This window comes from Mugil cephalus, chromosome 18 (assembly GCF_022458985.1).
Source record: "Mugil cephalus isolate CIBA_MC_2020 chromosome 18, CIBA_Mcephalus_1.1, whole genome shotgun sequence".
NCBI classification, from domain to species: Eukaryota; Metazoa; Chordata; class Actinopteri; order Mugiliformes; family Mugilidae; genus Mugil; species Mugil cephalus.
In genome coordinates, this window is record NC_061787.1 from 2,573,651 (window position 1) to 2,598,707 (window position 25,057).

A 25,057-nucleotide genomic window follows, 5' to 3' on the forward strand; every position below is an offset into this window, starting at 1 on the left:
GTCCTGACTGTTGTTATTATTCATGTCTCAGACTGACTCTGTTAGAGGACGATAAGAAGGTCATTCTAGAGGCGGAGATTGAAACCTATTCACCTGAACCAACACACATTCAAACATTGTGATTTTAATATGAAGAGAAAAAGACAACATCTGGACCAAATACCTGACAAATCATCCTGTTCAACAGAGATAACTGTGTACCTTGTATCCTAGTTAGAACATAAGATAGCTGTACAAGTACACACACACACACACACACACACACACACACCACGTGATTTCCCGTAAACGAAGAGAGGAGGAAGAGAAACGAAACTGAATTTCAACTCCATTTTGATCCAGCGCGGAAAACCGAAGCGCGGTGAGTGTTTATATTCTTCTTCTTCGTCGTCTTCTGTCTTTTTCTCTTCTTCATGTGGACCGTGAAGTGAAAACGAGTTTGATTCAATCATTGGAACGAACGTGTGAATTAATTAATTAATTACTAGTTGTCGTTGTGCTGCTTTTACTAAAATGCGTAGTTTATGTTTCACTTCCTGATTTCAGCAAGACTTGTCATAGACCATATAGATTGTTATTATTATTATTATTATCATATAAAATCGTATCGAACTTTATTTATGTAGCACTTTTAATACGGATGTAACACACATCAACAAACAACCCCAGAAACAAAGACACACGCATGCGCGCACAGACACGCGCATGCGCACACCAAACGTTCAATATATAACTGACGAGCATAAAATATAAACATATATTGGTTGATGAATTAAGATATTTTGTTACGTGTATATTTTATTATTATATGAAAGTGTAAATCTTAAACATTTAATCAGAATTGAACAGTTTAAAGTTTTTCATGAAACAACTAAAATGCAAACACGCATGGAACAGCTGTGTTTCCCCTCAGGTTTCAGTGGGTTTTAGGAGACGATGCAGATGGAAGCACTGAAACTTAAATGAATCACAGTGACCATGTGTAGACCTGTTCTAAACTCACTGCCTGGACATGTAGAGAGGAGGAGCTCACCTGAGCAGGTGATCAAGTTTCATGAGAACAGGGAGGGAACTCAGAGGCTGACGAAACAAACACACAGACAGAAATGTGTTTGTGTTAGAATCTCGTTGGTGGTTTTGGAGTTTGTCTCTTGAAAGACTTGTTGTTCCAGATTCTTGTCAGTGGTTCATGTTTCAGACTGACTCTGTTAGAGAAGGATCACATATGATTCTAGAGCATATGTCTTCAACTGGGGGTGTGTGGATGTACTGCAGGGGGGTCGCAAAGTCTTTCGTTTTCATTTACCCCCACAAATTTCTTTCAATATACATTAAATACACATAAACGTGAATTCAACATATTTTAGTAAAGTGATAAGGGATAATATTAAATATTAATATTAAATACAAAATTCTAATAATAATGTATATTTACAGGTTGACACTGCATCATGTGTTTCTTTCAATGTAACTGAACAATTATTTGAACTTTTGAAAATTTCTTCATTTCACAATACTTCATATCCACAAAAAGACAGAAACGACTGTCCTGTAAATGAGATAAATTAGGCTTTTAGTTTGTTTAATATAAGACCCTGGTGTAGTCCTGTTCTATAGGAAGGTAACCTTAAATGACTTGTTTTGTGATCTGGTTCATATATAGAAAATAAAATCAACTTGACCGTCACTGTGAAATGTGGAACTTCCCTTGACCTTGAACTTATCAGCAGTTTGGACCATTTTTAAGTGGTGCACCCACAGTCAGATGTTTTATTCAGAAGGAAAATGAGCTGGCTATTTGAATGGAATCTGGAGCATTTAGTGTCTGTGCTGCCACGTAGAGTGTTCTAGATGAAGGGATGAGAACAGTTTTGGTTTCACCTTGAATTTCTGGAGTTGTCTGAGAAATAAATGTCTGTTCTGTTGATGCACTTCAAAGTCCATCAGAGTGTGATGCTGATATGTGTGAGAAGACGTAGGACTAAATGTGTGAGGGTTGCCCTGAGATATAGATGAGGGCTGCAGTGTTGGCTGGGGCTCTGTGTCTGAAGCTTCTGATAGTCGTGGTGACACTAAGTGCCTGCTGCTTGGTGCTGGATATGATATCTATGATGGATGCAATACAAATAAAATATATTCATATTCATATTCATATTCCTATTATTATTATTATTATTATTATGATAAGTTTTGTGTTACAGATCAGTTAATATGGAGTCAAACAGCCTCGTAAAGATCCTCAATCTCATGGTGTAAAACTTAAACCAGTTCTCGGAATTGCAGCTGTATAAGTACACACACACACACACACACACACACACACACACACACACACACACCCCATGTAACTTCCAGTAAATGTAGATAGGATAAGCATACCTGAGCAGGTGATTCAGCGCGGAGCAGGGAAAATGAAAGTGTTCAGTTAGATTGTTCAGAGAAGAAAAACTGACTGAAGCAGGGTGAGTGTGAATCTTCTTCTTCTTCTTCTTCTTCTTCTTCTTCTTCTTCTTCTTCTGAGAGGCAACCCTGTTACATGCCTGTTTTTTACCTAAATGTCTTCACCTTAGTATCAAAGTCCACTTGAAACGGACTTTTCCTCTGGTGCGGAGCTGTTGTGTAGGTGTGAATACAAATCAGGGGACTCTGGCGCAGACCAAACAAGTGAACCCAGACCACCTCTGCAGCTGGGACTCGGTTCACTTGCTTGGTCCGCTTCTTTGTCCTGTGAATGCAATCTTTCTGAACCAAATGCAACATCTGAAAGCCTTTTTGGATTAAACAGGCTTTCGTTTGTAACAGTTCACCATACACACAAAGAGGATCTTTTCAGGACAACAGTACCTTTTAATGTAATTAATATCTAAGGAAAGACTGACCCCGCCTTTGAAACCACCAATACAACACACAAAAGCCTGACACGTGTAGGGCGCCCCGCGTTTAATTAACAGAAATAATGTCCTTTTTTACATTATATAAATTCAGAATAATTCCAAATCTAACGAAAAAACTTAAATTTGTGCCATTCAACCCACTGTTGAATGTTAAATGTTTAAATTATATTAAGTTTGTTTAACTTCATGGCATTGGCGGCCGTGAAGTTAAACGAATTTAATATAATCCATTCGCTGCAGGTGTCCAAAGGAAAAATAAGTGCAAAATGTGCCAATAAGTGCAAATAAGCTACAAAATGTTTAGATCGGTCATCAGTCGTTTTATTCATTCATTCATTCGTTTCTATTTTATACCAAGAATGACCAATGGGTCAACGTGGGGCCCAGAAGAGAGCACTGCCTCCTCGATATATGGTCGGAAGAGAGCATGTATCAGCTGCTTGATGCACAAAAATACCAACGTCTACGGGCAAATTGCCGAGAGAATGTGTGAGGCAGGCTTTACTCGGACTCCAACGCAGTGTCGGCTTAAAGTGAAAAAAGCCAAAGATCCCGCCAATAATTTTTATCCAGTGACTGAGCGGCTACGGGACACATGTTGGTCTGTTTACAATATTGGTCCCCTTGTCAAAAAATGCAATGTGAACACAAACCGAACCAAGTTTTTTGAAGAGGACTGGACCAAAACAAAGTGAACTATCGGACTTTCCTGGTGTGAATACGCCCTTGTATTCCACCAGAAGGTTTTAAAAGCGAACCTTCAAAATGCCCTAGGTGAATAGTTTAAAGTTTTGGCTGTAGTTCACCTCCAATGATTCAGACTTGGCAACCAGCAACAAGTGCTTGAAGGTGATATTGTGCAAGAGAAGTAAAACCTTGAGGTTGATGAACACCGATTAGCATTTTATTAAAAGCTGAGAAATGTAGCGTCTTTAATAGCCTGACAGACCACACGCCACTGATTTATTAGAATAATTATGACAATATGTTGTGAATTTTGTTTTCTATTGGTTAATTTATTTCTTAGTCTTAGTTGTGTTTACATTATTTACATTAATATTCTGTTCACTAACACGACACTAAATGTCTTAAAAATAAAAAGGCACCATTTTTGGACAAAGTTTGTAAGTTTTCATTCTTTAAGCACCAGCACCATTTCAAAAGTACCAGTTTGGATAAAAGTTTAATGATACCTCAGTTCCCTATTTAAAAGTCATCAGGTGAACCGGGTCCTTGGTGTGTTATGGTAACTATTGTCTTACTGGAACTGAAGTTGGTGTAAACTCAGTGTTTCTGCTTTATCTCTTATCAGACTGGAGATCAGGAGATGGAAGAAGAGGAGAACTGGAAGTTGGAGGGAGAGGAGGACTGGAAGATGGAGGAAGAGGAGGACAGGAAGTTGGAAGAAGTGGAGGACTGGAAGATGGAGGAAGAGGAGGACAGAATCATCAACTTCTCCAAAGACAGACCTCTAAACTTAAGGAAGGAACCTGGACCCTTAGACACAAAGTAAGAGAACTAGTACTAACTTGATGACTCATTTTAATCACTTCTGTCTGTTCCAGGTTATTTTCTATCTCTAAAATGAAGGTGGTCGTAAAGACTGCAGAGTCTCAGCCAAACTGGAGTAAATCTGTAGGAATAAAATCATTTTAATACCCAATCCTCTATTTTCAGAGACTGAAGTTATTGGACAAATTCTCCTAATCATAAATAAAATGCTAATTTTTAACATTTTGTCCAGAATCCTTTGCAGACAGTGACTAAAGTCTGAGTCCTCCTTTGTTCTGCTGAGCCTGGTCTTTACTGCAGCTGTCTTCACTTGTTGATTCTTCCTTTAGTTTTGTCTTTTAAGTGAAATATGTTTAAATCAGGTTGAGGTTGACTTGACCTCTGCAGAATATTCCACTTCTTTACTTATCAAACTCCTGGGTTTCTTTCACACTATGTCTTTTGTCTCATTGTCCATCTGGACTGTGAAGCACCATCCAATCATCTTTCTTCATTTGTATTTGGTACAGTCTAATCTGGTCTTTCTGATTGAGGTTCATGAATTATTTGCACTTGTAGAGTATTTGCTTTATGGTTGACTTGTATGACATCATTGCCTTTCATTAGAGAGTTCTTCATTTGAATGGATGTTGTGATGTGTCTTTTCTACTGCGAAAGGATCCTCAGATCCTCCACCATTGTTGTCTTGTATGGATGTCCAAGAATATTTATGTTGCAGACAACTGTCCAATCACCTTTGAGCCTCTGGGTGGGGCTGTGTTTAAAATCTTCTAATTTCTTCAGCCTCCTGAAAAGCTTAACCAAACATTTTTTATGTAATGTAACTTGATTTATCCCCCACTGTGTTTTCTTAAACATATATAGTAGAGCTACTTTTACCTTTTTTGTGATTGATGAGAATAAAAACATTTTGTTTCTGCAGAGGTCAGTACCACAAACAGAGAGCAGAGTCTACAGCATCCAGCTGTCTGTCCATGAAGAGTGACTGGTCCAAAGACAGACCTCCAGGCTTCAGTGAAGAACCTGGACCCTCAAACACAAAGTAAGAGAACTACCACTCACTTGTTCATGACTCATTTTACTCACTTCTGTCAGTTCCAGGATATTTTCTGTCCTCAATGGTTAAGTCTTAGACTTAGAGTTAGGGTCTCAAGACGCTCTACAAAAACCGACCTGAAACCTCCAGAGCAGCCTGAGGGCAATGGTTGCAGGAAAAACTCCCTTTAAACAGAAAGAAACCTTGACCAGAACCAAGCTCATATGGAGGGACACATCTGCTGAAGGCCAGCTGGCTAGAAACAGAGAATATAGAGATAAAAGAAGAGCGGGAGAAACAAGATAAACAAACTTCTGTCATAAATACATACATCGAGCTGAGGAAAACAGCTGGCTCAATTAGAAATAATGAGTTCTGAGTTTTCCACTTGTTTATCAGAACTGAAGAAGCTACTCGGATGAGTGGCGAAACGTCTTCAAGAAATCCTACAAGTCCAGCTGACCTTTTTCAACGCTTTTTGGATTCCTCTCATCTTCTCTCACTGCTGTCAGTCTCCTAGAAATGCTGCAATCTAATTTCAGAGGACTGTTAAAAACATGAAACTCATTATGTGCAGCAGCTGTAGTTTTTGTGTTTACTGCCAATGAAATGGCTTTACCTCAAAGTTTATCAGTGATTGACGATAATAAATATATATTTGTTTCTGCAGTGGTCAGTACCACAATCAGAGAGCAGAGTCTACAGCATCCAGCTGTCTGTCCATGAAGAGTGACTGGTCCAAAGACAGACCTCCAGGCTTCAGTGAAGAACCTGGACCCTCAAACACAAAGTAAGAGAACTACTACTCACTTGTTCATGACTCATTTTACTCACTTCTGTCAGTTCCAGGATATTTTCTGTCCTCAATGGTTAAGTCTTAGACTTAGAGTTAGGGTCTCAAGACGCTCTACAAAAACCGACCTGAAACCTCCAGAGCAGCCTTAGGGCGATGGTTGCAGGAAAAACTCCCTTTAAACAGAAAGAAACCTTGACCAGAACCAAGCTCATATGGAGGGACACATCTGCAGAAGGCCAGCTGGCTAGAAACAGAGAATATAGAGATAAAAGAAGAGCAGGAGAAACAAGATAAACAAACCTCTGTCATAAATACATACATCGAGCTGAGGAAAACAGCTGGCTCAATTAGAAATAATGAGTTCTGAGTTTTCCACTTGTTTATCAGAACTGAAGAAGCTACTCGGATGAGTGGCGAAACGTCTTCAAGAAATCCTACAAGTCCAGCTGACCTTTTTCAACGCTTTTTGGATTCCTCTCATCTTCTCTCACTGCTGTCAGTCTCCTAGAAATGCTGCAATCTAATTTCAGAGGACTGTTAAAAACATGAAACTCATTATGTGCAGCAGCTGTAGTTTTTGTGTTTACTGCCAATGAAATGGCTTTACCTCAAAGTTTATCAGTGATTGACGATAATAAATATATATTTGTTTCTGCAGTGGTCAGTACCACAATCAGAGAGCAGAGTCTACAGCATCCAGCTGTCTGTCCATGAAGAGTGACTGGTCCAAAGACAGACCTCCAGGCTTCAGTGAAGAACCTGGACCCTCAAACACAAAGTAAGAGAACTACTACTCACTTGTTCATGACTCATTTTACTCACTTCTGTCAGTTCCAGGATATTTTCTGTCCTCAATGGTTAAGTCTTAGACTTAGAGTTAGGGTCTCAAGACGCTCTACAAAAACCGACCTGAAACCTCCAGAGCAGCCTTAGGGCGATGGTTGCAGGAAAAACTCCCTTTAAACAGAAAGAAACCTTGACCAGAACCAAGCTCATATGGAGGGACACATCTGCAGAAGGCCAGCTGGCTAGAAACAGAGAATATAGAGATAAAAGAAGAGCAGGAGAAACAAGATAAACAAACCTCTGTCATAAATACATACATCGAGCTGAGGAAAACAGCTGGCTCAATTAGAAATAATGAGTTCTGAGTTTTCCACTTGTTTATCAGAACTGAAGAAGCTACTCGGATGAGTGGCGAAACGTCTTCAAGAAATCCTACAAGTCCAGCTGACCTTTTTCAACGCTTTTTGGATTCCTCTCATCTTCTCTCACTGCTGTCAGTCTCCTAGAAATGCTGCAATCTAATTTCAGAGGACTGTTAAAAACATGAAACTCATTATGTGCAGCAGCTGTAGTTTTTGTGTTTACTGCCAATGAAATGGCTTTACCTCAAAGTTTATCAGTGATTGACGATAATAAATATATATTTGTTTCTGCAGAGGTCAGTACCACAATCACAGTCAGAGAGCAGAGTCTACAGAATCCAGCTGTCTGTCTATGAAGAGTGACTGGTCCAAAGACAGACCTCCAGGCTTCAGTGAAGAACCTGGACCCTCAGACACAAAGTAAGAGACTGTTTCTACTGTAAACTGACCTGATGGAAGATGATGATTTTAGGATGAAATGTTCTGCTGAAAGATTCATAGTCATGATGCAGATGTTTTAGTGCAGGTAGGTCAGATCCTAGTCTGGGTTTTAGAACCAGGAAGTAATGATAGTATTTCTGTAGTAAAACACCTGAGAACCTCCATTTCAGAATGTCCACTCATCAATATTCAGATATATTTGTCCTAATGTTGAAGTGTGTAAAGATTTCCAGCTGGGTACTAGTGGATGGATTGAACTGCAGTTTTCTCATCCTCCCATAGTCAGTGTGTAGCAACCAGCCAGTATAGTTAGAATGTGATCTTTATCTGATCAATCCTCCCTATCAGTCCAGTTTACTGTCAGTAACACTTCTTAGACTCTTCTAAGCTCAGTTCAGACTGAACTAACTCAAGCTTCAACAGTGAAGGACAGAATCATCTCTCTTTGATGGAAGGCTTTTACTGTGAAGTCTCTGCAGGACGTGTTGAGTTTATATTAACAGCAAATAGCAGGTAGATCACTCAGTGTTTAATAAGACAGACAGATATGAAAAACAGTTCATTGGTGTTGATGAAAACAGGAGAGTTGAAATCAAAGGAAGTCAATTCAGACTTTTCATGTTTCATGAGCGTCTGAGCTTCTGGACAGTGATGTCAAATGTTGATATTTTTCACCAACAATCTGTAAATAATTTTAATGATGAAGAAATGTGTTGACAGAGAGAGGAGGAGTCATGTTTCTGTGGAGGAGCAGCTGTCCTGCTGTGCTTTGTGTCAGGACGTCCTGAAGGATCCAGTCTCTACCAGCTGTTTCTGCAGACAGTGCATCACCTCATACTGGGACCAGTCTGCTTCATCAGGACACTCCTCCTGTCCCCAGTGTGGAAAAAAATCCAGAACAAGTAAGACTCTACATCTGTCTGCTGATGGAATCTTGGATGGATAAATGTTCTTAGATTCCCATAGTTTTATTTATTCTATTTTGTTTCCCTGCACTTCACCACCAGCCTTATTTTACGCGTTACTGATCTTTGTCACTTACTGCTGATATAAATTAATCTGTTCCTGCTGTAACCAACCACTAAGAGGCTTTTATTGTGAAACAACCAGAGGAAATGTTCCTCTAAAAATGAGTTATTATGAGTAGAAGAAACTCTTTAAATTCAATTTTCTGTTCTTTGTGACTTCCAACAGGGATGACTGTTTTCTTTCTGTCTCACATTTGTTCTACTTTCCAGCTGATGTTGGTCTTCAGGAGGTTTTAGATGAACATAAGATCAGTCTGAGGATGAGATGTGAACGTGTGACTGAAGGAACTGATGTAACAGGAGGAAGAACCCTCCTCAACAGGATCTACACTGAGCTCTACATCACAGAGGGACAGATTGAAGAGGTTAATACCCAACATGAGATGAAGCAGCTTGAGACAGCTTCCAAGATGGAGGCCCTCCATGACACTCCAATCAGGTGCCACGATATCTTTAAAGCCTCACCTGACCAACAGAGACACATCAGAGTGGTTCTGACCTACGGCGTTGCTGGCGTTGGAAAAACCTTCTCAGTGCAGAAGTTCACTCTGGACTGGGCAGAGGGTTTGGAAAACATCGATGTTAGTGTGGTGATTGTGCTTTCGTTCCGGGAGCTGAACTTGATCAAAGATGAGCAGTACAGTCTTCTCAGGCTGCTCCATGTTTTCCATCCAACATTACAGAAGGTCACAGCAGAGGAGCTGGCTGTCTGGAAACTTTTGTTCATCTTTGACGGCCTGGATGAAAGCAGACTTTCACTGGACTTCAACAACAGTGAGGTTGTGTCTGATGTCACACAGAAGGCATCAGTCAACGTGCTGCTGACAAACCTCATCAAGGGGAACCTGCTTTCCTCGGCTCTGGTCTGGATCACTTCCAGACCTGCAGCTGCCAATCAGATCCCTCCTACATGTGTTGACAGGGTAACAGAAGTACGAGGCTTCACTGACGCCCAGAAGGAGGAGTACTTCAGGAGGAGGTTCAGTGATGAAGAGCTGTCCAGCAGAATCATCTCCCACATCAAGACCTCCAGGAGCCTCCACATCCTGTGTGGAGTCCCAGTCTTCTGCTGGATCACTGCTACAGTTCTGGAGCACATGTTGACTACAGAGCAGAGAGGAGAGCTGCCCAAGACCCTGACTGACATGTACTCACACTTTGTGACGGTTCAGACAAAGAGGAAGAAGAACAAGTACCATGAGGGACATGAGACAAGTCCACAGGAGCTAATGGAGGCTGACAGGGAAGTTCTTCTGAAGCTGGGGAGGCTGGCATTTGAACATCTGGAGGATGGAAACATCATGTTCTACCAAGAAGACCTGGAGCGCTGTGGTCTGGATGTGACAGAGGCCTCAGTGTACTCAGGAGTTTTTACAGAGATCTTCAAAAGAGAGAGTGTGATCTTCCAGAAATCAGTCTACTGCTTTGTTCATCTGAGCATTCAAGAGTTTCTGGCTGCAGTCTACATGTTCCACTGTTACACCAACAAGAAGATAAAGGTTCTGAAGGACTTCCTCGGGAGAGATCACCACGACTTCACTAAGTCTCTGGATGACTTTCTGTATGGAGCCATGAAGAAATCCCTGCTCAGTACAAATGGTCACCTGGACCTGTTTGTTCGCTTCCTTCATGGCCTCTATCTGGAGTCCAACCAGAGACTCTTAGGAGGTCTGCTGGGCCGGACAAAGAACAGTCCAGAAATCATCCAGAGAGCCATCAACAAGCTGAAGAATATGAGGAGTAGTAAAATGTCTCCTGACAGAAGCATCAACATCTTCCACTGTCTGATGGAGATGAACGACCTCTCAGTTCATCAGGAGATCCAAGAGTTCCTGAAGTCAGAGAACAGACCGTCGAAGGAACTCTCTGAGATCCACTGCTCAGCTCTGGCCTACATGCTGCAGATGTCAGAGGAGGTTCTGGATGAGTTGGACCTGATGATGTACAACACAACAGAGGAGGGACGACTGAGACTGATCCCAGCTGTGAGGAACTGCAGAAAGGCTCAGTGAGTCCTGATCATTGACACAATAATCAGATGTTCATCAGATGATCACTTCACTCTGTTTCATACTCATTCAGTCTGGATCTAGAATGGAAATGATGTGATTTTATAACAGAGTTATATGTTTTCTAATCACAGATTAAGTGGATGTGGACTCTCAGAGACTCACTGTGAAGTTGTGGCCTCAGCTCTGAAGTCCAACCCTTCCTATCTGACAGAGCTGGACATGAGAAATAATGACCTGGAGGATTCAGGAGTGAAGCATCTGTCTGCTGGACTGGGGAGTCCAAACTGTAGACTGGAGACTCTGAGGTCAGTTCACTGACTGGAGCTGTTAGAGGTTTTCTTTATTTATTCACTTCAAATCATTGACTGATGTGTCAAATGTTCTTTAGTTGATAAATGTTGATGAGTGGACGTTCTGAAATGGAGGTTCTCAGGTGTTTTACTACAGAAATACCATCAGTGCTTCCTGGTTCTAAAACCCAGACTAGGATCTTACCTACCTGCACTAAAACATCTGCATCATGACTATCAATCTTTCAGCAGAACATTTCTGCTTCATCCTAAAATCATCATCTTCCATCAAGTCAGTTTACAGTATAAACAGTCTCTTACTTTGTGTCTGAGGGTCCAGGTTCTTCACTGAAGAATGGAGGTTTGGGTTTAGACCTGTCACTCTTCATAGACAGACAGCTGGATACTGTAGACTCTGCTCTCTGTCTGTGGTACTGACCTCTGTAGAAAATATGTATTAGTACGACACATTACAATACAACAAGATTTAATTTATCTCACAGTTGGGGATAAATAAAATTACAGTCATATAAAGAACATTTGCTTAACATGAGAACTGTCAGTTTTAACTTGAAGTTTTTCAGTAGTCTGAAGAAATTACATTTTAAATATAGTCCTGCAGCTTCAGAGGCTCAAAAGTGATTGGAGAGTTGTCTGCAACATAAATATTCTTGAACATCCATAGAAGACAACACTGAGAGAGGATCTCAGGATCTGAAGTCTGAAGAAGACCTGGAACGACTCCTGAGCTGAAGAATACAATATCATCTGTAGAACAAAGTGAGATCATGAGCAGGAATGAGTTCCAATGGCTCAGAGTCACTTGTGTTTATTGATGATGTGACAAACGCACTGGATGAATTCTGAAGTAGAGAGATATTCAGACAAATGAAGAAAGATGATTGGATGGTGCTTCACAGTCCATATGGACAATGAGCCGTGACATAGTGTGAAAGAAACCCAGGAGTTTGTGGAGTAAAGAAGTGGAATATTCTGCAGAGGCCAAGTCAAACTCAACCTGATTTAAACATGTTTCACTTAAAAGACAAAACTAAAGGTAGAATCAACAAGTGAAGACAGTAAAGACCAGGCTCAGCAGAACAAAGGAGGAAACCTATTCTGCGTTGATGTGCATGGACAGACAGATAGGAAAAGCAGTTTATTAGTGTTGATGAAAACAGTAGAGTTGAAATCAAAGGAAGTAATTCAGTGCGTTTACATGCATGTAAAAAAAAAACAAAAAAAAAAAAACGAATTATTGCCTTAATCGGACTATAACAGGAGAACTTAAGTGCATGTAAACAGGTTACTCCGATTCTCATTATCCGATTGAGACAACCAGATAATGCATTTGGAATTCGGTTTTCTCCGCCATGTATACAGTGAATCGCATTTTTCCATCGGATAATGCGTGTGCGCAATACCCGAACGAGGCTTTTTTTTTTCATACATTCTGTAGTTGACTCATTAAGGTTTTTAAATAGAGTCTCTGATTAGTTGGGGGAAAAATGCAAAAAGTGTTCCAACTGTCCATGTTGTCCCCTAAACAATGCTGTCAGGTAGGCCTATTTAAAGAAATAAAAATAAAAAACTGACTACGCGGACTACGTGGTGACTGCCAGTCGTTTAGTGATTCTCCAGAAAACACAGATGTCCAGTCCACCCCCATGTACAGCTACACTTCAGAATGTTGTGAGGAGAGGCAATGCTGCTCCAACGTCTGTTCCCTCTGTTTGTGTGCATCGCGGAGCCATACATACAGAGTCAACAGAAAGAGGCAGGAGGGACTGATAACATGAACTATCCGAGACCAGAATCTATATGTGCATGTATTTTTTGTTAATTTCTAAAATAGACGCTCTGGACTGGATGTAAAAAAATGGACATGTGCAGGTAAATGAGGACGTTCACCCTGCATGCTGCAACCATGTAATGTTACAGCCGATCACGGACAGCTTTATCAGATCTTGATTAACCTCCGGATACCAAAACTTGGCACCGAAAGATGAGGCATGTTTTGATACTTGGTACTACCGAAGCATTTTGGTCGGTTCCACAAAAGAACCGAAGTTGGGTACCCGGCCCTACCCTTCCCCACTGATGATAAAAACTAAATACACAGTCACAGACTGTTATTGATGTTGTTGAGTCAGACTGACAGAAGGCTGCTGCTCTGAGTCACCATCAAACACATCCTACATTTCATTGGAGCTCACTTTTATTCTTTATTCAGATTGAAGAGCTGCAGTTTGTCAGAGATCAGCTGTGATTCTCTGGTCTCAGCTCTGAAGTCCAACCCCTCCCATCTGAAACATCTGGACCTGAGTTACAACAAGCTGAAGGATTCAGGAGTGAAGCAGCTGTGTGGTTTTCTGGAGAGTCCAGACTGTAGACTGGAGACTCTGAGGTCAGTTCACTGTCTGTTACTGTTGTAGATCTGATATGTTTAATCACCAACTGAATCTAATTCATCTTCATTCACAACTTCCCTCCATAAATCTGTAAATGTTTAGTTTAAGGCACATGCTTGCAGCAGAAACTGTAGAAAACATCTCTATATTTTATTTATTCAGGTTGAATTACTGCACCATGACAGCGAGCAGCAGTTATTCTTTGGTCTCAGCTCTGAAGTCCAACCCCTCCCATCTGAAACATCTGGACCTGAGTGACAACAACCTGAAGGAATCAGGAGTGAAGCAGCTGTGTGGTTTTCTGGAGAGTCCAGACTGTAGACTGGAGACTCTGAGGTCAGTTCACTGTCTGTTACTGTTGTTGGACACAGTGATGTTGAGCTGAACATTTAAAACCTGAACACATCTGATTTAATTATTACTGATTTAACCTCATATCTTTCATTCTTTAGATTGAAGAGATGCAGTTTTTCAAAGATCAGCTGTGATTCTCTGGGACCAGCTCTGAAGTCCAACCCCTCCCATCTGAAACATCTAGACCTGAATGACAACAAGCTGAAGGATTCAGGAGTGAAGCAGCTGTGTGGTTTTCTGGAGAGTCCAGACTGTAGACTGGAGACTCTGAGGTCAGTTCACTGTCTGTGAACTGAATCTAATTCATGTTGATCCACAACCTTATTGTTCCTCAAATTTAAGACAAATCCAAACTTGATTAATTTCTATTAATAACTATTTCTGGTCAACACACACAGATGAGATCATGTGTTCAGTGATATCTGTAGAAGACATTGTGATGATCCACAATAACTAAACATTTCTGATTAGAATTTATCTCCATCTTTTATTCTTTGTTCAGATTGAAGAGCTGCAGTTTGTCAGAGATCAGCTGTGATTATCTGGTCTCAGCTCTGAAGTCCAACCCCTCCCATCTGAATCATCTGGACCTGAGATTCAATAACCTGAAGGATTCAGGAGTGAAGCAGCTTCTTGATCTTGTGAAGAGTCCAGACTATAAACTGGAGACTCTGAGGTGAGTAGAGGGTTCCAGTCAGTCCATGTTGCTTTCATCAGTATCGTCCTAAACACAGTTAGTATCAAAGATCCAGTGTTTCCTGTAAACCTGCAGCTTCTCAGTGAAGCTGTGAGAGGAGAATGGAGACAGGCTTCAGGATTGGACAGAAAGACAGAGAGAGAGACAACAGTCAGCCAATCAGATGAGCCAGAAGCTTATTGTGATGTGTTTGAGTTGATGTGAAGACGACTGTTGTTGTTGTGTTGATGTGTCCAGGAAATAAAGCTGGATTCCAGCTGACAGCCTTCCAAGATGTATAGAGACAGTGGTGGTCATTCATCACATCTGATCAACAACTGATCACAGCTCTGAGATCAGTCTGACTGAAGCCTGCACATCACAGAAGCAGCATTACATTTAGTAACCATGAGTTTCTTAGTCAGCTGATCTTTGTTTCCATGGAGCAGCAGTAAATCCATCACTAAAGTGTTGGTGCAGTAATGAAGCGTTCAGGACTCTCAGCAGTTTCTTAGTGAAATGTGCAGAGGAAACAGACTTGATGCTAAAAGTCTCTGCAGGTCTGTGTGTGTTCACTCCAACACGTTAACATGAAGCTGAAAGGAAGCTGGCTGAGCTCCACAGCTGCTCCACTGCTGCTCTGAACAGGACTCAAGTCCCTGCTGCTCTTTCTACTGGATGTGATGATGAAGGGAAACACTCCTTCACCTCCTCTCTTCTTTCTCCTCCTCTCTACAGGTGGAAGTGATGACAAACAGGAGGGTGTGTGGTGTGAGAGGATGAGCTGTGTCCTGATGATTCAGAGGTTGAAGCAGCAGAAGCTTGAGAATCTGAGACTCTGACTGCAGATAAATGTTTGGAGTCCTTCCTTATGATGCCACTTGTTTCCTCTCCTGCAGTAAATCACCTACGACATGATTCTACTTCCTCAGTGCTTCAGTTAGGATGCTGTTCTCCAGGTTATTGCTCCTGATAGAACAATGGTCATTGTTGACAGACAGTTCATTTTTTGTTTCAGAGGACATTTCTTCTAATGATCAGTGCTTTTTCCTGGTGCAGGTAATTAAACCACAGTCAGTCTCCACAGTCAGCTGAGCAGCCTTTCTGTTCATGTTACTGTCAGATCAGTTTTACTGTGGGTGTAGATATGTTTGTTCCTGTTTCCTCTGAAGTCTTCACACAGTTCTCTGCTGTTGTGTGAGATTCATTTGTTTTCTCATACTAAAGATGATTAATCTCTAGGAGACTGAAGCGTCTCTGAGTGACCTCCTGGTCCATGATGACCTGAGTTTGAAGGTTGGCTTTAAATACATCCACCAGTACTCCTCCAATACACCTAGTTAGCCAATCAGAAGCTTCCCAAGCCTGCCTATTAAAGTCACAATCAACTGAGAGAATGTAATCATGAAAGCATTAATTTATTTACTTATTAGATAGGGACAGTGCACATTAAGTGCTGTTCAGACAGCAGTGGACATAAATATGCAGGAGTATAGCATCATTTCTAATTAGCATCCTCAGTCCCTAGACAGGTTAGACAAAAACATGATAAGACATAGAACAGGACAATAGATTCCAATAAGAGCACAACATAAGAGAGGACATTCAATGAATGAATGAATGAATGAATGAATGAATGAAAACTTTATTTTAAAGTTGTAATACAACAACCAAAAGAAAGAAAACTACATTTGAACAATATTTACCTAACATGTTTGAAAAGGAGTAGAAAGAGGCCTTACTGTTATTTAATCCTACCCCTTCTCCATGTATGTTTATTTCCTGTTTTTTCTTCCCTTTTCACATGCTCATAAACATGTATATTTAGACGTATTCCCCTCCTCCCTAAGCCTGTTGTGAGGCTTAAATTTACTCATTCTTGGATATTGCTTTATTTCCCCCGTCAGTCAGTTCCATAATTTCCTTTTACAGTTCCCACATAGCGTGAGTTTGCTTGTTTGTTTAGACTTAATGATAATTTGTTTCTATCAAACCACTATTTTAATTTACACTTTTCTTACGCCCAGAAGCTCCTATAAATTGTCTCCTGAACAAAAATTTTGTTTGTTTCATCTGCAAATAAAAACTATTTCAATATATTAGGAATAAACAGTTTTGGACCCAGTACTAACCACTGGGGGACGCCACAAGCAATGTCCAAGCATGAGGAGGCTTAAATAACTCTTCACCCAGTGCAAAACAACCACATATACATCTATATCTATACATCTATACATATACATACATTTACATAGGCTTCTGCCTCTCACCAATATGCCACATCAATTATCAATATCAATTAAATCATAATCAACAGTAATCATTAACAATTATTATCTATTGTAGCCACTTAAAAACATATTTTTGTACCTTTTCTTAAACTGATTGATATATGGACTTTACTCAGAGAGATTGTTCCATAGTTTGACACTGGTAAAAGGTATGCAGAAACTTTTCACGGTTGTTCGTCTGTTTAAGATTTTGAAGTTATGTTCCCCTCTTAACTGATAACCTCCCTCCAGATTCCTACGTTAAACTTGGCTGTTTTCTGGTAGTTTCCTGTTTTGTGCCGTATACATGATGATTGCTGTTTGGTAAGATCTGATATGGGAATGTCAGTAGTTTTGAGTGTATAAAAAGCTGAGTTTGTGAATAGTTCTTATTGCTCTTTTCTGCAGGATGATAAGTGAATCTTATGTTGTACATATATCCAAACTTCGGCACAATAATGTAAATATTTGAAAACCAGTGAACTGTTAAGTGTGCAGAGATAACTGTGGTCAAGTAATTGTTTTGCTTTGTGAATGACTGCAGAGTTTCTTGAAGCTTTGGACTGTAACCCCTAGAAATTTGTTTTCATGCAACTTTTCAATTTCAACCCCATCGATTTCTATTCACACCCGTGTGTTTACTGAGCCTTTCTCAAATAGCATGAACTCAGTCTCTGTCAAACTGACAAATTTTCACCACTTTGATATTTACATGTGACATTAATATACAGGATAAACAGTTTGGAGCCTAGACGTAAATTTCAAGCTCTACCTGTATATAACTATGAATGAGCTTCTTTGCTCTTGTAGAGGTTGGGGTTATTAAGATTTAATCATGACTTTTATGTTTTCCCTTTTTAAAAATAATTTCACTGCTCTATAGTAGCTGCTTGTTTTGTTAACTCCATGAAGACAGCCAAAATTATGTAATGCACTTTATATACTTGTGTTGTTGTTCATTTTGGGTTCTCTGGAATATCATGATATATATACATGATATTATTATGAAGTTGGAAGCTTCAAAACAGCCCTGTGAGTTCTCTGCCTCTTCCTGATCTGCAGATTATATTGACCAGAATAAAGAAAAGTGATTGAGTAACTATCTTTCATGATGTCCTATGAACTCTCCACACACCCTTGCATATCCTACCTGTTTCTCACCTTCAAAGGCTCAATGTGCTATTAAGTGTCTAAAGTCTAACGGTGGTATTACTATATAAGGGTGGTATTAAAGTTAAGATATTGACATGAGAAGCTGCCAACTGAACACTGGAAAGAAAACGTTCAAATGATTCAAGAGATGCAGGACTGTCATTTTGTTTTATTTTTTTTTGTACCACTTCTTGTTTGAATGCAAGTACAACTTTATACATACAAAGGTCTTATTGTCAGTATTTAATTTGATCAGTGCCAGTTTCTGTTTTCAGTGTGAAAGTCTAAACTGACAGTGTTTTAGTTCTGTAGTGAACTTCCCCACAGCACCTGAACGCAGCATCGATGCAGTAGTGATGGGAAGTTCGGCTCTTTTCTGAGAGTCAATTCTTTTGCCACGGCTCCCAAACAAAACTCGATTCTTTCGGTCCGAACGGCTTTTTCTTTGGTATCGTTTTTTTAGCCTAATATTTTATATATTTTAGCCCATTTAGCAAATACACGCGGTTTGTGTGTTGATAAGCCTTTTTTCATTCAATGTTTTTATAAGTAAAAACAGAACCAAACATAGTGAACATACAGTTGAAACGTCCTTGTTCAGGTTTGTGATGGAACCGTTTTCAGGTCTCACTCCTAACAACCTACGCTCCTCTTCCTCACCGCTGTCTCTTCTCATTCAGGCTGCCCCCCTCTCTGCTTTTACATAATGGTACGATCCCAAGTCCGCACATGTGATTGGCCACCTGGCGTTCCAATATAAACACACTTCTGAATGAGCAAAAGGAAAAAATGTGCGTAGCCGGGTCTCCCTCGACGGGAATCGACTCTTCTGATGCACTACTAAACATCGGCTGTTCTGCGCATGACACATCACAATGATGCAGCGTCGGGAGCGCGCAGCGCGCAGCGTGGCCAGTGTCTGCATCCACCGAGCATCCCTCCACTCTTCAGGTGGGTAACACATCATTCTCATCTCACCTCTGTAGTGTCCCCGTTGACGCATGTCCGTGTGCGGGGTCGTGCGTGGCTGGGTGTCGTGGGTGTGATGTGCGTCCAGCCGCGGTGCAGCAGAGCTACAGGTGAACACGACCACATCTCCTCAGGATCACCGGCTCTCCGACGGAAGGTGAACGGATGTCACCCCCTCCACCCCCTCCCCCGAGCATCCCCGTCTGCCCCCCTAGCAACACCTCAGATCCAGCCTTGCGTCCTGTCCCCCTCCAACATGCGGAACATCCTCCAAACCGTGTTGCGTTTAAGGGTTTAGGATGTGTGGAGGGTTTTACATTCTTATTGGAGCCAGACAAAAAAACTCAACCTCTGCTTTTTTACATCTCTAGGTTCTTTCAGCTCATTGCTGGGTAATACCCTCTCTCTCAGACAGATAAGGTGGGTTAAAACCATGTAGAACTTTAAAAACCAAACCTGTAAAAGAAGGTTAACAGGTGACCTATGTAGTGATTTTAAAACTGGAGTGATGTGAGCTTCTCTCTGCTGGCTAGACAGAAGAATAATAGTCCACTTGGCTGAAAATCAGCTCAGCTTTTGACCTTCTTTCGGCCTCGTTGCTTCTGCTCTTTCCCCCGTTAGACTGAAGTCTTCAGAAAGAGTAAACCAGAGAAGCTGCTGTGGTGATGGACTCTGTCTCCAGAGCTTGTGACAGGAGGAGTCCTCTGTTCCTCACCGCCTCCTCCTCCTCCGACCCCCTCCATCACGCCCACGTGTCATTGCTTCCCAGCAGCATGAAGAAGAACAGGGCTGCAGGTCCGGGATCGTCCTGCTCCCCTGTCCCGCCCACAGTGGCCATCCTGGGTTCAGGAGACTTCTCCAAGTGTCTGACCATGCGCCTGCTGCGCTGCGGCTTCCATGTGGTGGTGGGCAGCCGCTACCCCAAACTAGCAGCCCACTCATTTCCTCATGTGGTAGACGTGACCCACCATGAGGACGCCGTGGGGAAGGCCGACATCGTGTTCCTGGCTATCCGCCGCGAGCACTACTCCTTCCTGTGGGACCTCAAGCATCTACTGGAAGGTACATGAGGCACGATTCCTCTTCACCTTCACACTGGAATCAGAGAGTTTTTCCATTTCATACATTTAGATTTAAACTTCATTCTGTTATTATCCTATAAAACTATCTTATAAAAACACTATAAAAACATCTCTGCTTTACATCTGTATCTGATTATTTTATTATTCTATGCAAGTGAATAACATTAAAACCATCTTGTGACAATTCAATGTTCTGCTGGCAAACTTTTGGACCTGGTATTCAGTGGTGTTGATGTTACTTAGACATGTGGCACCCACCAAGACCAGGCCAGCTGGTCCCACCACATAGCAATGACACCCAGCAGAATGCCGCCTGACACATACACACACGCACACAAAAACACTTTAATTCAATTAAATTTTCTTTATATAGCGTCAATAACGACACAAATCTTCTCAAGACACTTTACAAAAAATGACCTGAGACCTCCAGAGCAAGTCTGAGGGTGAAGGTGTCAAGGAAGAACTCAAAATAAACAAAACAAAACATGAAGAACAGCACAACTGACCTCCAAGTTCACTAGATCCCAAACTGATCAAGTGTCTATGGGATGATCCACAGAGACCCCTCCCCTCAAAAGTATTATTTTAGTAGTGTAGTAATTAATTAAAGCTCCCAGAGGTACACTGGGTAGATGAGGGATCCTCTAGAGGTGGGACATGCACCTGAGGAAGAGTAAGCTGCATCACTCTGATGAACTTGTGTTTGTGTGTTTGCAGCTTTTTTCAGAAAGAGAAGTAAATTAACTATTTCTTAAACCTGTGCATGCCTGGAAGGACTACATAATATTAGAATACGTCATAATGTTTTGGCTGATCAGTGTATTTCTAGTACCAACACAGGACGGAGCTAATAGTCTCATCTCAGTTTGTCTTATTGTTTTCCAGGGAAGATCCTGGTGGATGTTAGTAACAACAGGAGGGTGAATCAGTATCCAGAGTCTAACGCCGAGTACCTGGCTTCACTGCTCCCAGAATCCTTTGTGGTCAAAGGCTTCAATGTGATCTCAGCCTGGGCCATGCAGCAGAGCTGGCCCAAAGACGCCAGCACTCAGGTACAATAGAGCACAAGAAGTTCACACACTCAGGTGTGTTGTGTGCAATAATTCCACATTTTTATGAGAATTATTGCACATCCACGTTGTTATTTCTTTATTGTTTGAGTTGTTCGGTAATTATGGCCGTTTGACAGTCATATGATCACATCCACTGAACCAACAGTGTTTAAAGCGCCTCTCATTTAAACATTGCCCCAATAGTCTTGTAGAAATGTTCATTGTGGACAGAGAGCAGTGTCTTTGGTTGTTGAGCGGATTCATCAACATTGACATCAGCCAATGTGAGAGAGGCCTTTAGCTGCTTAGAAGTTCCCCTGGGTTCCTCTGGTTCCTCTCCCACTATGATCGAGTGATGTTTGTTGGTGGACCACTCCTGTGGAGGGGAACAGTCGTCTTCAATCTGTCTGACTCTCTGTGGATTATTTGTGGCTTCCAGACTCTTTAGAGATGGTTGTGGAACCTTTTCCAGCCTGACGAGCAACAACAACTCTTTATATCTGAGCTCCGTCGTCTTCAGGTGTATTTGTCGTAATGAAACCAGTCAGAAACGCTTTGACGCCTTTACCACATGTTTGTTAGCGGTTGTGTTTTCTCTGTCAACTCGTGTTCAGGGGCAGTGAGAGTTGTGTTGTCGATAGTTGAGTTTGTTCTTCTAGGATTTAGACTCTAGAGAAGTATTGTAGTGTGTGTCCTTCTGTTTCCTTTAATTGTTTAATTTTTCAGTGGGTATATTCTGTCCTGAAACTGTCCTGGTCTCTGGTCGGAAACTGATGCTATGTTCAGATCAGGTTTGTCCCAGTGTGGTTTTTACTCAGTAATCTGAGGAAATAAAGAATCAGTGAAGTATTCGTATCTAGAGGATGAAATTGATCTGCTCCTCTACTTCTTTACAGTCACATTCCTCTTTTTATTCCCGTTGATACTCAGATTAGTGACATGTCTGGAAGAGATTCATCAGGAATAAATCACGTCTCATGAGAAGAGGTGAAACTAGTTTATTCCACATTTCTGGGGATCAGTGAATATTTGTATTTAACAGGGAGACTACGACCCCTAGGGGCCGGTGGAGGTCCTGTTTTCAGTTGATTTGTTTTTAAATGAACACATGAATCCAACATGTCACGGTGAAAAGATGAATGGAGGTAGATTAATTGCCAAATTTAAGATTGAAATAAGTTCATATGTGGTGTGATGATCTTCATGAAGCTGGCAGACGGTGTTGATATCAGGTTTGTTAAAGTGTTCATTCATGAAACCATGAATATCTAAAAGCAGAGTAACCAGCTGCTACGTTTCTACATGGAGCTAAAACACTATGCTGTGTAATATACCTCTCTCTGCAGGTCTTCATCTGCAGCAACTCGGTGGAAGCACGCCAGCAGATTATGGAGTTAGCTCGACAGATCCACTTCCAGCCGGTGGACATGGGCGACCTGTCTTCGTCCCGGGACATCGAGAATGTGCCCATCCTGTTGTTCCCCGGCTGGAAAGGGCCCGTCCTCGCCACCGTGGCCCTCTCCATCTTCTTCTTTGCTTACTCTTTTGTCCGGGACATAATCCACCCGTATGTGAAGTATAAGCAGAGTGACTTCTACAAGATCCCTGTAGAGATCGTCAATCGGACGCTGCCTACTGTGTCCATCTCCCTCCTGGCCCTGGTGTACCTGGCGGGACAGCTGGCCGCGGTCCACCAGCTCTACTATGGCACCAAGTACAGGCGCTTCCCACTCTGGCTGGAGGGCTGGCTCCACAGCCGCAAGCAGCTGGGCCTCCTCAGCCTCTTCCTGGCGGCCGTCCACGCTCTCTACAGCGTCTGTCTGCCCCTCAGACGCTCCGAGAGGTACCTGCTGCTCAACAGCGCCTACCAGCAGGTATGTAGCTCCAATACCTCCACTCCCCACGGCCCTCACGCTTTGATCACACTACAGTGTTAGAGGATACATGGATATTTAAACACATACACAAACTGATAAACTTGATTGAATCAAATATTCCCTCAATCTGAATGTGGTGCCTGCAACACGTCGTGTTGGGACTGGGGAACCTGGAGGAATGCTTGATGTTGATCAAGTTCAGAACATACATATGTATATATATAGGTATATAATCCTATATATGGTGGTATATGATCCTATATGATGGAGTGTGGCTCACCTTGTGTCGGCAGGTCCACGCTAACGTGGAGAGTGGCTGGAATGAGGAGGAGGTCTGGAGGGGGGAGATGTACATTTCCTTTGGGATCATGAGCTTCGGCCTCATGTCCCTCCTCGGAATCACCTCCATCCCCTCGGTCCACAGCGCCCTCAACTGGAGGGAGTTCAGCTTCATACAGGTAACGCCTCCCTCAACACAAGGAGAAAAAGTTATTTACAACAATTAAAATAAAATTGTTTGTTGTTTCTGGTTTTAGAGAAAAAAAACTTTAGAAAACATTTCTTAGATTTTAAAATCCAAAAACAAAAAATTTAAAACTAGAAATCCTCCTTTAGCAGACGAGTTCCTAATGCCTGAGACGGTGTCTGAAGTGTCTCAGGGTTCTGGTCTCTGCGTCTTCTCTCTGTCTCCTCTGTGTCTCCAGTCCACTCTGGGCTACATCGCTCTCCTCATAGCTACCGTCCACGTCCTGCTGTTTGGCTGGAGACGAGCCTTTGAGGGGGCGTCCTACCGTTTCTACCTGCCCCCCAGCTTCGTGGTGGCCCTGGCCCTGCCTGTGTGCGTCCTCCTGGGGAAGGCACTGATGCTCCTCCCCTGCGTGTCCTCCAGGCTCCACCGGATCCGGAGGGGCCTGGACAGCGGCCGGGACCAGAACCAGAGGCAGCGTCTGGAGCCGGTGGGCTCGGCTGCCCACGTCTCCCCCGAGAGAGTCACCATCATGTGAGGACGGGAGGCTGTTCCCACGGAAACGGACAAGGCTGTAGTAGCTTCTCCTCCTTCCAGTGACCTCCGACCCTGTGTGTCCCGCTCATAAATTAATGTTTCAGCAGGACGTCGTGTTTCCATCTTCCTTCTTATTTCTGCTGGTCAGGGTTCAGATGACTCCGGCTGTAGGAGCCGTCAATGTAAGTCTTGAATGTCTGTCTTGTATGTTTGTACATGCAAGGAATTTTACTTGGTGTTTGTTGCATAAAAAAATAAACAAAATAAAATAACATCCTAAACATATACACGCAAAATATATACACTATATAGAGTCTGGAGACGATCACCTCCACTGCAGAGAGAATGATGCCTTACAGTCTGGACCTGGACCTCAGCGGAGGCTGCAGCACCAGGTGGTGATGGAGTTGGTGAGGATGGACTCAATGATGGAGGTGTATCAGTGTTGGCAGTTTGAATTTCTCCAGCTGCTGCAGGAAGTTCATCCTCTGCTGTACTTTCTTGATGAGGGCTCTGATGTTCAGCTCCATCTGAGGTCCTGGGAGATGATGGAGACCAGGTACCAGAAGGACTCCACGGTGTTGACTGTAGGCTCACACAGGGTGATGGGGAGGAGTGGGGCTGTGTTCTTCCTGTAGTCCACTATCATCTCCAGGTTGTTACGGCTGCACCAAGTCACCAGGTGGTCTCTCTCCATCAGAGATGAACCAGATGTCATCAGCAAACTTCAGGACCTGCACAGACTTTGTGACTGGAGGTGCAGCTGCTTGTGTGCGTGTGCACATCGTAGTGGTACTTGCGTGGAGGGGTGTCACTGTGGTTGTATACTCAGAAGCTAACAAGCACCCACCTGTTCACCTGGGCTCGATTTTAATCGTGGGGTATTGAGCGTCAGTAATTCTGTTGACTGTGTTAATGTGTTTTTTTTTTTTGTTTTTCTGAGTTTTTCTTTCTTTGCTCTGACACATGAAAACAACTGGAACCAAAGTGGTTTGTTCAGTGTTGTAATAGAGAATAAAAAGAGTTAAACAGAGCCTCGAAAGTGGAGTTT

At 42.1% G+C, this 25,057-nt stretch overlaps 2 protein-coding genes and 1 long non-coding RNA gene across 5 annotated transcripts in view; all 3 read left to right on the forward strand.

Annotated features, from left to right (window-relative positions):
• Nucleotides 1–17,967, forward strand: part of LOC124995607 (NACHT, LRR and PYD domains-containing protein 12-like) — a 1,019,357-nt gene extending 1,001,390 nt beyond the window's left edge. Inside the window, exons 21-24 of the mRNA XM_047568111.1 lie at nt 13,391–13,564; nt 14,021–14,194; nt 14,425–14,598; nt 15,337–17,967. Coding sequence (XP_047424067.1) covers nt 13,391–13,564; nt 14,021–14,194; nt 14,425–14,598; nt 15,337–15,346 — 532 coding nt within the window. The 3' untranslated portion in view covers nt 15,347–17,967. The remainder of the gene's footprint in view (nt 1–13,390; nt 13,565–14,020; nt 14,195–14,424; nt 14,599–15,336) is intronic.
• On the forward strand, nt 5–5,392 carry LOC124995634. The gene is made up of 3 exons (XR_007110739.1): nt 5–361; nt 4,207–4,403; nt 5,329–5,392. It is a non-coding gene; the product is annotated as an uncharacterized LOC124995634 (long non-coding RNA).
• Nucleotides 17,968–18,981: 1,014 nt separating the features above from the next.
• Nucleotides 18,982–25,039, forward strand: steap2 (STEAP family member 2, metalloreductase). 3 transcript variants are annotated; one of them, XM_047568125.1, is made up of 6 exons: nt 18,982–19,146; nt 19,611–20,051; nt 20,960–21,126; nt 22,473–23,000; nt 23,297–23,461; nt 23,708–25,039. In XM_047568125.1, exons 2-6 carry the CDS (start codon nt 19,655–19,657, stop codon nt 24,005–24,007), a joined length of 1,557 nt encoding a protein of 518 aa, XP_047424081.1. In that variant the 5' UTR covers nt 18,982–19,146; nt 19,611–19,654; the 3' UTR covers nt 24,008–25,039. The 3 variants fall into 3 exon arrangements, with proteins under 3 accessions (XP_047424081.1, XP_047424079.1, XP_047424080.1); XM_047568123.1 differs by lacking the exon at nt 18,982–19,146 and adding an exon at nt 19,164–19,409; XM_047568124.1 differs by lacking the exon at nt 18,982–19,146 and having other exon boundaries at nt 19,435–20,051.
• The last annotated feature ends 18 nt before the right edge of the window (nt 25,040–25,057 follow it).

Bases quoted from the DNA above. Each gene is read 5' to 3' on its own strand.
- steap2 (XM_047568125.1), top strand. From the start codon at position 19,655: ATGGACTCTGTCTCCAGAGCTTGTGACAGGAGGAGTCCTCTGTTCCTC. The intron at 23,001-23,296 runs GTATGTAGCTCC...TTGTGTCGGCAG, and splicing joins TCAACAGCGCCTACCAGCAG to GTCCACGCTAACGTGGAGAG. The intron at 23,462-23,707 runs GTAACGCCTCCC...CTGTGTCTCCAG, and splicing joins GGGAGTTCAGCTTCATACAG to TCCACTCTGGGCTACATCGC.